The sequence below is a fragment of the Pavona decussata genome, unplaced genomic scaffold (assembly GCF_977016875.1).
Source record: "Pavona decussata unplaced genomic scaffold, jaPavDecu1.1 SCAFFOLD_114, whole genome shotgun sequence".
Classification (NCBI taxonomy): domain Eukaryota; kingdom Metazoa; phylum Cnidaria; class Anthozoa; order Scleractinia; family Agariciidae; genus Pavona; species Pavona decussata.
This window is the reverse complement of record NW_028145528.1, coordinates 3090874-3105946: the sequence shown is the minus strand read 5'-3', so window position 1 is coordinate 3105946 and position 15073 is coordinate 3090874. Positions and strand designations below refer to the sequence as shown.

General features: G+C 37.8%; 1 protein-coding gene across 6 annotated transcripts in view; it reads right to left on the bottom strand.

Annotated features, from left to right (window-relative positions):
- The window catches only part of LOC146470230 (uncharacterized), a 33195-nt gene that overhangs the window by 16954 nt on the left and 1168 nt on the right, over positions 1–15073 (bottom strand). For 4 of the 6 annotated variants that reach the window (XM_085122234.1, XM_085122233.1, XM_085122232.1 and 1 more), the window contains exon 2: positions 5265–9654. In XM_085122234.1, the coding sequence (XP_084978360.1) occupies positions 5265–9596 (4332 nt within the window). In that variant the 5' untranslated portion in view covers positions 9597–9654. Of the gene's footprint in view, positions 1–5264; positions 9655–11160; positions 11283–11329; positions 11479–15073 lie in introns of those variants that run through there. The other 2 variants (XM_085122230.1, XM_085122231.1) reach the window with 2 other exon arrangements.

The following is a 15073-nucleotide window of genomic DNA, read 5'->3' as shown; positions in this document are numbered from 1 at the left end:
AGATCATGTTACACAGTCAATGTCTCATTAACCTACAGTGAAATGGAGAAACTACTTGCATGCAATTATTCAGTGGAAAATTGAATTGAATAATGAAAAAAGGCAATGTCTACAAGGTACCCCCCAACAAATTCCTCAAAATGAAATAATTTGGGATTGTTTCACTACCTTTAAAGATACACTACACATAGGGAAAACATGCCTTTGTCTTATGTTGTTTACTGTACAAATACACATGCTTGTACATCATAGTACATGTAACTGAAATGAACAGATCAATAGCCAATTGGCAAGAGATACCTGTACATGCACTTTAAGAAGATACAAAATTTTGTCCACAAATGTAGAGACTTGTACAGAGAATTTTGTATCAAGAGCTCGAGAAAACAGGTCAAATTAATCTGACTCCTGATTGTCTAAATGCTGCTGAGTGAGGTAAGTAATTAATCTGCTGATGAATCATCATGAGAAGCAAGATAACCACTTATCAGCAGGTTAACATTTATACAGGGACAAATTAAAATAACTGAATAAAATAACTGCACATGCATGATCAAGATCAAAGCTTGTGGGCTAAGCCAGAAAACTTTAGGGAAACTGGTTCGCTCACTACTGCTGCTCATATTGCTTCTGATAAATGGTTTAGATATCCTGACCAGCTGACAGTTGGACATTTTCAGTTTGGCTTTTCGTATTCGACAAACAGTGAAAACATTGAAATGATCTCTTATATTTGGCATTTTATACACGTAAGAGAGTCTATAAATGGTTTTTCTATTTCTTGTCAAAACTAACTTTTTGTTCTTGTTTGCATGTTCTTTTTTAATGTTTAGCGCCTCTATATCAAAACGAACTTTCATGTATTAATTGTATACTTGTCTCATGTCCATGTTAATCATTTTATGTGATAATAAGCCCCCCCCCCCCACCCCACTGAGTTTTGGGCAAACATGTATCCAAATCACTTATGATGAAATAAGAAAAAATAAATACTTAAACAAAAATAAAAATAAAAAGGGGAATCAATAAACTCTGCTACTTCCTTCCTTTGACCAGGCTAAAGATAGAGCCTTGTTCACACAGCCCATCATTTTTCTTCAGCATATAGTCTGTGGATATCACGAATGGAAAATGGTTCCTTATTATATCCAATTCAACTGAATATTTAATGTTCAAACAACATGCAAAACAAGTACATTTGTACAGAGCAAAACAGTTTTTCTAACACATGCATGCATGTTGGTCTTGCTTCAGTTTTTCCTCAAAGTTTTCTTAATAATAATAATTATTATTATTGCTACTTATCAGAAAAAGCTTTCATATAAGTTGGATAATAAATCTCTTATTAGATGTTTTAGCAAGCAGTATGGCTGTAGTGTACATGTTTCAAATTAAACTTGTATTTTGCACAACTCATAAAAAAAAAATAGCAACACTAGACACCAGAACTTCTAAATTATAATTAGATATGATTATATATTTTTTTGGCATAATTAGGAGGCTTAATTCAAAGAATTATGCAGGCATGTAAATATTACAAAGCAACAGAGGAGGTAATTCCTTGTTAATTTCCATTGTTTGGTTCAAAGGGCTAAAGAACAAAAGATATTAATCCTGCTTGGCTTAAGTTGCTTTGGCTGTAAGGAAAAATGCAAACATGTAACCAAAACTATTTTAACATTCAAGCAAATGGAATTAACCAGAAGGTTTTGATGGGTGATTACATGAAAATAAATATTTACAGCAATTGAATTTTAACATAAAATCAACCTTTTTGAAGCAAAATCTGCTACTTGGAAACTTTCAAGCAAATGTGGCATGACAAAACAGTGTCTTTTTTTTTATTTTTACATACAAACAGTTTTTTGTGCCATGTTTTGTGCATTTCATAAATGAAATGTTATGGATATTTTTGGAACCACACCAAATGCCAAATGTAGCTACCGCGAGAAACCGTGAGAGTCACGGCATTTGTTTATATTGTTAACGTTTTATCAAGTTGTTATTTGTTTAAGAAAGGCCGGTAATTTATCTTAGGAATCGGCTTATTTAAGTAATGGTTTTCCGTAAGTAATGCTTTTAGTCTTTCGTAGAACTATCTAGAAGTTTCTAGAAAGCGCGTAATTTAAATAGCGCGCGCTCTTGCCGATCACGACACGATCACGACAGGGCACGCGACAGCGCAAGTTAAGTAAAAAGTCAAACTGTTTCAGTTTTTTCGTCACAAGTCACAAGTCGTAAGCAAGTTCAAGAAGTTAGTAAAAGTCCAAGTTAAGTTAAGGTTTTTAAGTGCAACAAAGTGCAAGAAAGTTCAAGTTAAAGTCTACCAAGCTAAAGTAGAAACTATCGTTCCAGTTATTCGAAGGCAGCACCAAGGTAAATATTTTCGCTGCTTATGTTATTACGAGTTAATGTTTCAATTAGCGTACGCGTACTTAGCGACGCTTGTAACTTAAGTTTTGTTGCTTTGTATTGTTTTCTAATTTTCATTTATATTAACGCAAGTCAATGTCACTGTACTTAGCGTTTTCATTTAGTTGTTTTTATCCATTTGCGTAAATTGTAATTTTTACCTTTTGTTTAGCGCAACAATTATTTTTCATCCGCGTAATCTTGTACAGTTGAGTAATTTGTAAACATTTTAATCTTTAGTTCTCACGGTGTTGAGAGACAAGTTCAACCTTATTAAAGTCTGGAAACATCAGTAAAAGAGACTGTGTTCTTTGCGAATCGCTGGAGCGACACCAAATAAAGTGAAATGCGTAACCACTAGGATTAACGTGTTAAAATTTACAATTTACGATCTCCTTGAGTCTTAAATTTGTAGTTCCTGTACAGGTTTGTAAATTGTCAGGAAGAGAATTCCACAGTTCTGCAGAGAGATATTTAAAAGAGTTCAACCCATGGGTTGTGGTCCTAGGTTTACGCAGGGCAAGAATGTTGTTTCCCCGAAGGTTGTAGTTAACAGAGTGGAGGCTAAACATTTTGCTTCATGTAGTTTAGATACTCTGATAGAAACAGGCTCTTATAAAGTAAAAATAGCATAGCCTGAAAACATCTATCACTCAACAAAGTCTACAGTACAGTGCAATTTACCACAAACTGGTCTATCACTGCATATGTCTATCTTTAATCAAACACTTAAAGTGCACCTAACAGCAGATCTTTTTATTCGGCGAAATAAATGTACTTTCTTTCTAAACTGTTCCAGCGAAAAAATTTTTTGAATTGGTTGAATCCTCGATTTTCTATGCGCTTTTGAAGTTGGGACTGTGTTGTTGCACCACCGCGTTTTAGGAAGCCTGGGACGAGCGATGGTTGTGACGTCACCCCAGGGACCACACGATATCGAATGCGTCTCTTTTTCGGTTTATTTCTTTGCGATTTACTCCACATAGTCCGTTTCAGAATGTGTTTGTCTTCTTCTTTACGGTTATCAGAAGAGTCCAAGGAGCCCGAGGAGTCTGACGAGATCGAGGAGGATTTAGAAGATTCGGATGACTCCAAAATGATTTACATCTCCGAAATCGAAATGGACGCTTATCGACAAGAAGCTTCAGCAAGCGCAAACCCATTCGATAACAGCGACCTCGAACAAGACCTGTTTTAATGCGGATGAGCCGCGTGCCGACCCGGAATAGACAGCCAGATACAAAACACTTTATACTGCGCATCATCGGCTCCTGACTTTTCTGAATACTACAATTGTTAAGCTTTCGAAAGAGATCAAAATGAACCATTTGGACACGAATTCGCAGATATGAATTCTCGAGTGTGATAGTTCTGTTTGTTGTGAATTAATTTTGCGTTCGCGAGGGACGGACACAAACAGCGCGCTCTACTTCGATTCTATTTTCGATTATTTTCGATTCTACTTCGCTAAGACTGTTTGATCTGTATACTAGAACAGTGAAGTTATTTACTGGGTGATTTCTTTTTACTCGGCGAAAGAAATTGAAGTCAAAATAATACTTCAAAGTTACGAAGTCTTGAGCGCTTTCGAAAAATTCACCCGTTGTGTCATTTCCTCTTGTGTTTACAAGGTTAAAAGCAGTTTTCTTTTATACATCGCATCAGGAATATTCCTTTTTCTATCCAGTACATGTCTTAAGCTTTCGAAAGAGACCAAAATGAAACCATTTGAACACGAATTCGCAGAGATATGAATTTTCGAGTGTGATAATTCTGTTTGTTGTGAATTAATTTTGCCTTAGCGAGGCGCGGATACATTAACAGCGCGCTCGGCGATTTCTTTTATAATTCCGATTCTATTTCGCTAACACTGTTTGATCTGTATACTAGAACAATTTAGTTAATTGCTGGATGCTTTCTTTTTATTCTGTCAAGCGAATTGAAGTCAAAATAATTTTTCAAATTTATGAAGTCTTTAAGCGCTCTCGAAAAATTCGCCCACAGCGACATTTCCTCTGAATGTTTTGAAGCTTAAAAACGTTTTTTTATATACAGCGCATCAGCAATACATCTTTTTCTAAACACTACAAGTGTTTTAAGACCTATAGAAACGAAAGTAAGACGAAACGTTCGAATAAAGGGAAGAAATCGGTTTCACAACATTGGATAATATACAAAGAATCGAAGATTTTCTCACCTTCCCATTGCTTCGGTCAGACTGAGGCACATCGACTGGGGCTCCAACGGCATGAATTTTTGGCCAGACAGTGAATCCCATCTCATCTGTTATTAAATGTGGCCAGAATGGTTTTACTTGGCCAAGTAAATTGTGGAACTGTCTTGTGAAACAGTCCTTCTCAAAATGAGCCGAGCAAATGTGAGAATATTCCGTCGGTTCCCACTTCGCTCGCTTGAGTTTTGCAAAATCCACCCATCGTTTCCGTCTCTTCAAGGCAACGGGACGATGGTCACCATAATATGGTAGTAAATGGAGACCTTTCCCCTTTTCTAGATTTGGTACGTTACCACAGCCTCCAACAACACATCGGGAAGGCATATTAGGTCATGTAATCACTGATGTAATTGCAAAACATGAGTAGAAAGACTGGAAAGCGAAAGATCCTGCGTCCCTGGCGTGACGTCACAGCAGCTCGATCCATTCCCCGCCAAAACACGGCCGTGCAACAAAAATGGCCCGATTTTCAAACCTTCGCTGAAGCACCAAAAATCGAGGATTCAACCAAATCAAAAAATTTTTTCGCTGGAACACTTTAGAAAGAAAGTAGATTTATTTCGTCGAATAAAAAGATCTACTGTTAGGTGCACTTTAATCAGTTATTATCAACACCTACCTTATTTTCCGACCTTGGGGACACACGCTGTTTGAACCTTTCAATGGCTTTGTCCAAGATGTCTGAGTCCACAAATTCCAAGTTAAGTGATCTGCGTACTTCTCCTAACAAGACGTCAAGTCTGCCCTCATCTTTCTCGTCTTCATCACTATCAATCGATAACAGATTGCTGCTGCTAACAAGTTTCAGGTCCAATGAATCTAGATCAGGTACAAGTGAAATTCCAGAGCTAGGCTCGGTGTCAACAAATACAACAGTGTCTGTACTCCCAAAAAATTCTCCAAACCGATCGTCATCAGAGGAGTAAGACGATGATGAAGCATCACCTTGGGATTCCAAGTCTGTCTGAACTTCTTCTGTTGCTCCACCACTGACTGGCTTACTAGCATTTAAGCTGTCTGGGGACAGTTTGTCTATGTTTGTTTTACCCACCCCACCTTCCCTACGAAGTAAACTCTTGTCGGGGTAGGGTGGGGGTTTTGGAGTACTTGTGATGTGCATTCCATTCCTCTTTCTGTAATCAATGAACACATCGACACCTTCTGGGCTAGCTACTTCATGGGTCTGAGATTCATTGGTAGCATTCTGAAGCATTTCTACAACAAGAGAGTCTGAAGTCATTTCCAATTTACTCTCTTCTGCTTCAGAACTCGTGAGGGAATCTTTGACTTCTTCTGTGCTTTTTTCGCTGCCTTTACTTTTTTTGCCATCAGGTGTTTCAGTCACTGTGGGAAATGAAATCCGTTGTTTTTCATCAAAGCTGCTAGCTACAGGCTCATTTCTTTCTTTCTGAGAAAAAGCCCTGTCTTTTCGTGGTCTTTTCAGACTGTGAGTTCTTGTTAACTTGCTCTCAGTTTCAATGCTTTCTGTAGATTGACTTCCATCATAGGAAACGTTCAAAACTTTCTCTCCATTGGCTTTCAACAACTTGCGTTTCTCCTCCAGGCACTCAACTTCTTCTTCAAAGAGCTGCGATCTTACGTGCCATTCCTTGAGCTTTCGTCGAATGTTTTCGTTACTATCTCTGTTCCCGACAGCCTGAGCTTGAATCACACGACTTCTCTTGTCTTTGTTAACAATTCCCCGCCTTAAACAGTCATAACTCTTTGAAGACCTTGGTGGAATACCACTAGGTTGTTTGAAATCCCCACTACCATCCTGTTTACCGGCAGCAGGGCTATCTAAATGATGCCAGCTGCTTGGAAGGCTGTTGGTGCTGGTTCTGCTGCTAACATTCTGAGCGGGTGAAGAGTTATATTTCTGCACCGAGACAGGTCTTCGTTTCGGTGCTTCTTCCGGAGGGCCTACCCTCATATTGGCAAGGATCTGAAGAAGTTCTTCCACAGACACAGCTTTGTCACTATTCTGAAGAGACAAGAGCATGTCTGTATCTGCAAATGGAGCGGAGGCAGGGGAGACTGCTCGAAAATGCTCCAGTGAAGACGACTGCTTTTCTTGCAGTGTAGGTGCAGGGGTTTGCAAATCTTTTTGCAGCTCTTTCAAAAGCGATGGTGGAAGCAACTCTTGAGACAATGACAAAGGAGGAGTTTGAGTGCCAACTGATGATGGTGGAGACAGAGCTCTGAAAACTTCAGCAGGTGGGGTTTGAGTTCCTCTGTGATGTCTACAACATTCCCCACATAATTGAGGCTCATAACTGGTTGTGTCAATTGTGTCACCATTGAATGACACATCCTGAACATCCGGGGTTTCCAGATCTTCTGACTGAGGTGGTAACACCTGTCTTTTAGTCACAGACATCACCACAGACTCAATATCAGGATCAGGTAGAACTGTTTGTGGCGACTGCAGAAGCTTTTTAATGCTCAATGCTTCAGCGGTAATGATGCTCTGCTTGTCCTCGCAACGAGTGTAAAACTCACTGTAGTCAGTGTCGTCAAATTCTAAACCTGGCTCCCAAATCTCTTTTTGCTCCGTTTCGTCAAACTCTATTGATTCTTCTGCCAGTTCTTCAGGCAATAAATCATCCTCATGGTGCTGAGATGAAATTTTAGAAAACCTCTCCGAAACAGTTTTCTGTCTGGATTGTTCAGAGTCAGAGCTCAATACACTACATGTTTTTCTAGAAGACTGATGGCCAAACAGTGCTTCCATTGCACTCACTTTGCGCTTGGAGACAGCACCCACTAGACCATCATGAATTTTGGGCTTGGGAAATTGTGGATAAACAGGACCTGCAGCTTCTGAACGACTGAAGATCCTCTCAACTTCCGAATCACTTGAGGAGCTAGCAGTTGACCAAGTTCGCCGTAGGTTTTGAATTTGAGGAACCTGGACATGACTTACTGGTTGAAAATGAGGTGAGTCCTTACCAAATTCAGCAGGTTGTCTTCTCAGGGCATGAACAGGATCCTTGCTCCCTAGGGAATGTCGAAATCGTTTTCCTTTCACCTTAGCTAAAGAGGGCATCAGAGTGTCCACTGTGGAGATGCTAGAATCATAAGACACGCTTTTGAAAATGTGGCCATTGTTAAGACTTTGAGGTCGGCACCTCATTGGCTGAAACAAAGGTTCTGAATGAACACTGCTGTCATCAGACGTATACCCCGAGTGCTCAAACGATGTCAGCCCTGGTCTATGCTGAGAACCCAACCCAATCCTTTCCTGGGAAACACTTGGTGTGCCATACACTGGTCTGTTTTGGTGAAGAGAACGAACAAATGGTGATGAAAGCCCATCCTCTGATTGCCAAGATGATGTGGTGAGTTTGGGTGCAGGAACATGGTGAACTTGCCGCACAAAAGGTGAGCTAGACTCTGCTGGCTGTGGCTCACTAAAAGACCAAGATCTTCTTTTCATTTGAGAACTAAAATCTTTCTCAAGGTTAGAGATACCAGCAATTGATCCTGGACGTCTTTGCTTGCCATTTCCTTCCCGTCGTCTTGAACTCCTTAACAATTCTTGTCTGATTTCGTTCACTCGAGGGTTCATAAGATTTCCTGTAAAACCTCTCCCCTGTACACTTTCAAGATAAGGTGTAGTGTTGTTACAATCGTTGACTTGTTTCAGTTCTCCAAAAGAAGAATGTATTTCTGCCACAGCTGCTCGGTGGTCATCTTCTGACCTCAAGACATCAAAAGATTTGAGTCCAGTGCAATTATTCTCAGCAACATCACCACACGCATCTACTTTTTTCTCATCAGTCACCATTTGATCAAAGTGTTTATCACTTTTGTGAATAGTAATGTCGCCTCCATTTTCATTTTCATCACTAACAACAATGTCAGGAGCCTCAATTTCATCAATTCCATTAACAAAGCCAAGGTTATCTCTCTCAGCATTGCTGCTGTGACAGTTTCCATCTACAGTATCACAATTAACTATAGATTGGCCTAAGATGCTTCCATCAACTGTAAACTCATCTTCTTCCACAAGTGGAGCACTGTATTCTTGTACTTCACCACTGAGATTAAAAGACTCAGAATTGCTGCTACTTTTGAAAGAAAATGTCTTACTGTCTGCTAGAGGAGCTGCTTTTTCTAATTCATTTTGTTCATCAAGAACAATGTTCCATCCATTCTCAGACTGTGATGCTTTTCTTGCTTCTGTATAGTTACCCGTTGTCTTTTTCAATGCTGATGATTGCACATTATTGACTGAGCTTTCAACCAAACCATTTTTGGCAAATGCTTCAAACAGGAGGATCCGCTCTTCAACAGATTTTCTTTTCTCACGTTCTTCACAGTTCTCAAGAGAGAGCTTTGAGTTCTCACTATGACATTCATTGTAAGACAAACGCTTTGTGATGTCTTTATTTCGCAGACAAACGCTTTCAAGGTTATTGAAGCTGGATGGAGGGGCACTGCCCCGCCTAGTCTTTGGTTTGGGAGGAACTGGGGGTTTACTTTTCACTTTAACAACTTTGCTCTTTGTCAATGTACCCTCAGGTGATGCACTGTAATACAAGCAATAGAAATCGCTGGCGCGTCGAGTTTTCTCGACAATGTCACAAACTTTGTCCGTTTTTTCTGTACTGGTGCTTTCATTCTCGTCATCTGTACCTCTATTCTCATTCATGGCATTTTCTTTACCATTAAGAGCACTTTTCAGTGCATTTCCATGAACAATTGTTGGTTCAGGAGAAGACACTGGAGTCACACTATCAATTTTTCTATCTATAGCTTTGACCTTTTTAGAATCCGTTTCCTTTACTGGTGATGAACTGATCGATCCTTGCGAGCTGTCACTGCTGCCATTTCTTTCAAGTTCCTCGTCGACAAAACATCCAGAATCAGTTTTACTTTTGCTGTCTTGTGTGCCTCTTCCACGGTTCAGTCGGCGAGTCACTCCCGGCTTGTCCTTACCACTCATGTCAGTAAGTCACCTTGCCATAAGACTGTCATTCTAGCCTACTGCTGCAAGCTGATCACTGAAATACAGAAGTACATACATTACGTATAGCTGCTGTGGGCGATTACACATGGCTATACTGACAGAGCTGTAATTAAGGACGGTACCTCCTAACAGTGTAATATTTTTGTACCATTTATGACTAGGCCAGAAAAGCAGAGCTTAGCCAGAGCTGTTGAAATCCAAAAAGAATTATGAGATAATAATTATTAAGCAGTTCAATAATTCTCAAATGCACTAAAATACATAAAATGTATAGCATTGTTTCCAAATTGAACCTTTATTATCTCTGAAAAATGCATGGCTACCCTCAATTTTCTTTTTGGTTTTAAAAAGGCCTTGTTAAGACCTTCTTTTCATGCAAGCATAAATTGCACAAAAAACATGGATCTTTGATTATTAGAAGGCATCTTTCTTTATGAGAAGATGTTGCAGGTGATCTTGAATGTTGTGCATTCACTTCACTCCTAAAGCAATAAAGCTCAATGTAACATGTGCTGAAAAGTTTTACGACAGCGCTGACCACTACATAAACTTTTAATTACAAACATGTACTGTGTTTGCTTCCCCCTCCCCCCCTCCCCCCCAAACCTTCGCGGGAGCATCCACCATCTTCTCAGTCTCTTTTCATTGTACATTCGTGTCCAAGTAATAACACTTGTGAACTGAGCAAACATCTGATTTCAGATGTTTACTCAGTTCAGAGGTGTTCTTACTTGCCCCCCTCTCCCCCCCCCACCCCCTTCCATACTGGTCCTGAAGTTGTGATAACCACACGACCAGGAAACCCTGCTGCATTGCACCAAGAGATGATTAATAAAAGTGCCTCAAGGTGTGGGCCTTTTGGAAAGTTTTCTTTCAACTGAAGGTCTGCAAGACACATTGTCAACTTAAAATGTTACAAAGGAGCAATCGGCAACACCCGTTAATTTAATTAACTAGATAAACATGGTTGTTAAAGCTGTTTGTGCTAGGACAACCGCGAAATATCATAGTTAATAATTAGAAATTGATACAAACATCATATTATATGAAGTAGTTTGGATGAGCTTCATCAATTGCTTGCAATGTTTGTGTAAAAAAATAGCATCGCAAACAAGCAATTGTTATTTACAGTAATGTTATTTACATCCCAACTCATGCTTCAACAAGATTACAGTGTATCTTTACTATTTATTAATTGACACACAATCAAATCAAAGTTCATGAAGGTTAGATTTTACAACATAATCAGCCCAACGCCAGCTAAATGCTAATAATATTATGTTTACTAAATGACAGCATTAAGATTTTTCGCACCTTATCAAACTGAGCCACAGATTGACTTCTTGAACTCAAATTTTAAACCTCTGCATATACATCATGAACACATTTACAACCAAGAAGAATTATTGAATTCTTGCCATAGCATTGTCTTGAAGGTTTTACTCCAATCCTTACACTGGATCCCACACGTACACGTACATGTATGGTATATGAATTAAGTCTGCAATGCAGACTTAATTCCATTAATGAAAATACACACCTTGTATGTTCCTTAGCAAACCATGTGCATCTGAGTCAAGATACAGTACAACTGAATAAAAGATCTATGAAATCTTACACTTGTTTGTGAATCTACTCTGGGTTGTAAACTTTTTACGATGTCATTTTGACAACAGAAATTTTACTTAATGCAAAAAGTATCATCTTACCGGGTTAAAGAATAACAATTATCATAACTTCTTCATGTAGATAGCCTATGCACAACAAGAGTCACAAAGAGAACCTCCTTCTTTTGTCTCAATGAACAATGCAGAATAACTTTAGATCAATCATCAAAAATATGGCTATTTTAACTTCAAAAGAGAGGTAAAGTAAAACAAACCTGATCTCTTAATTGTAACCTTACGTAACCTTAACACCGTTTTCAATTCAGACACCATGTGAAACTTAATACATGCACATTTAACTGTTTCTAAAGGGGAAGAGAAGAACATGCTAGAAGAATGCAAAACATGTCATTTACATATTGCTTCTGACACAGGTGACCTTTAACAAAGCGTCTATGAAACAAATAAATAAATCACTGCAATAATCTAATTGCCCTTGATGACATGACAACTACACAATACCTGTAGAGGGCCAGTCAGCTGTAAAGGAATTTGTCTTAATTTATCTCTGCTAGCATGCTATGTACTCTACTTGAAGAACAGGAAATTCAGTTCATTTCTGAAACTGATAAGGTATGCATAATTACAAAGTGACTAATTCTGATGGCCAAAATAATTGAACACACAAAAATACCACTGTCAACCACTCCCAAGGAAGAAATCTTCAGCCCATATCATATCAAATTTGTACAGAAGTTGTCAATATCCATCAATCCAGAATTCTCATTTCACACGACACTCAACCAACCATGACAACAAAAAATTGAGTGCACGTTTGTGACAGGGAAAAGTTCAAAATGAGCAGGAAAATTTGCAGAAGAGTACTACTGAGTAATCAGACAGACAGCAAGTCAATGCTATCACATTTTTGTTAGACTCAAAACTGAAAATGCACACACAACTCAATAATGGAAGAACATTAATTTTAAATATTAGAAAGCAAAATTAGCTTTCATTCATGACCGAAAAAATTTAAAGCCTTACAAGCTTTCAATCTTTTTCAAGTAAGTGAGAGGTTCAATTATGTCCTGAGCATGACTCACACCACCTCAAGTCAGGTGACATAAATAATATTAATTAACCTCTCACTCACTTGAAAAAAATTCCATGAAGGAATCAAAAGCTTGTCAGGCTTTAAATTTCTTAGATCATGAATGAAAGCTAATTTTGTTTTCCAATCTTTATATGACAGGATCAGGTAACAATTATTATTTTATTTTCTCACATATTTTTTTGATATTGTTATTATATTCCAAATATAAGCCTCTCCCCACCCCCCCCCCCCCCCAACGTTAAAACCCTTCATTATCTTTGTTTAATAATACAGTGGAACCTCTCCTTACCGACACCTTTTCAAGGACATCTCTAATTTCCAACTAATTTCTTCCAGTAATAACCTCTTCCCAGTAAATATAAAAAAATATCGACCTTTTAACAAATACAAGCACAGGGCTTACATTGTGTAGCATATTTACAGAATGTAAATTTACTGTAACGTAAGATGGTAAAAGAAAGTTGATGTTGCTGATAGACATAAAAAACTTTCCACACTATCCAAAGCTCTCAAAGGCTACACTAATCTCAGTTCAAATTCACTGTTGTAAGATGAAATTGATCATCTCTTGGCTATCCCTAATAATTATTATTATGGATCATTGGATATAATTTTCCAGAGTTTTGATTAGCTAAGTGCCCATGGGATATCAGTCATTATATCATGCCCAAGAAAAGTGGCCATTAAAGCTGACTTTCTTGAAACATGAAACATCACAAACATCTATCTATCATCTCATATCCAACAAGGGCTCTTGGAACAACTGATAATTATACATCTGTCATCAAAATAAAAATAAAAAAAGATGGAAGAATAATGCAGCTAGTGATTTTTCAACACGGTGGATAAAAAGGAGATATCAGCCAGCAAACTTCATCACTCTAATTATTAATACTGACCAGGGGTAAGGTCCAGTGGAAAAATACCACACAGTTTCGTTTTCTTTTAGTTCTCTCATCATCTCATTGACAGTATCACCATCAACTCCTAAGGGTCATATAAACGGTGAAGACAATATGGACATATATTTCCAGATACATCTAGGTATGGACTGAAAAAGCATGGTCAATAAGAGTTCAATATTTTTCACACTGAGAAAATGCCATCTGAAATTATTGTAGGGAGCTTTTGGTCCGAATGAAAAGCAAAGCATCCCAATGTACACAAAATAATGATCTGGACTTCTTGGGCTATAGCATATTACTCATTTGAACGCAGAAAAAATAAAAAAAAACACATTCTTAATTATAGTACAAATCATGTCAAGCATTTTGTTTTTTGAAAAATGAACTTCGATCAAGCTACACATGTTGCTTAGCAACTGCTCTCCATCTCCTTTAGTACACCTAAACTGCACATGTTACCAAAACATCTTTGACGCTTTGCTTTGTAAGTGCAAATCAAAACTATAACCAGTCTATTTACTTTTTGGCATGAAATTTCTAAGTAGTAATTAAAAGAAGAAAAACACCTGTTAAAAGCATTGCACAGTTACTATCCAGTTGTTTCTATGCAACTGGGTTTTCCCAGGCTAATTGATCAGTTTACTATAAATAAACGAATGCTCAATTTGTACAATGTAATTTCCACAATTCTTGGCCACACAACTGCAGATGTCAAGATATTTTGTTCTTTTAGTTTTGAAAATCTATCATATTTTAATATACAACTGTTTTTTTTCCCAGGCCAATTGATCAGTTTACTATAAATAAACGAATGCTCAATTTGAAAATACAAATTCTTGAACACACAACTGCAGATGTCAAGGCATTTGTTCTTTTAGTTATTGAAAATCTATCATATCTGATAGTAATATACAACTGGGTTTTTCCCAGGCCAATTGATCAATGAAAATACAATGTATAAATTTGCACAATTCTTGACCACATAACTGCAGATGTCAAGACATTTGTTCTTTTAGTTATTGAGAATCTATAATAACTGAAATTAATAATTATTAATTAAAGGTAAGGAAAATTCACTAATGGGATGCCAAATGAAAGTAACAAAAAGCAATCAAACCGCTGTTTGCATTTCTACATTTACGATGGATTAACAAAAAGCCCCGCGTTCCTTTATTAAGCAGTAGCTTTAGATACCGTCTTTACGAGTGAAGCTAGCTGGCTGTTTTTCAAGAGCGAAAAGTATCATGGAATTTTAAAACCACCACAGACTATTTAAAAAGAGATTTTTTCTTCATGTAAAAAGGTGACACTTTCAAGTGCATTATGTATCTAAAGACGACAAAGCAAACAACGCAAACATTAAAGCATATGCACAAAACTACGACGACTAGATTAACTTATTCGACCTCACAAGGTGGTTTTCCTGCGATCTATTCAACACGCCGTGCTTGGCATGCCTCACGGCATGAAGCAATAATTTACAACACAAAGATTTTGGAAAGAGTGAATGATCTTGAACTAATAATGAATAAAATCAACATACAACAGCGCCTGCAGATAACGCACTTCACTAAAGTACTGGCGCATAAAACCGCAAGCGCTTACAAACACCAAGTTATGCCATGATATTCTGGAGGAAAAAACCTTGAGTTGTCGTTTATTGGTAGCACAGCACAACATACAGATTTGCGTATTTTATACACAATGAAATCGACCAATTGTTTGTTAAGCTTACATCTAAAAGAAGACCGTTTAAAGAAATTGTAAGTTAAATAGAATGCGTAAGGTCGGCCAATACGAACTAACAGTCATTTAGCATCTCGCCAT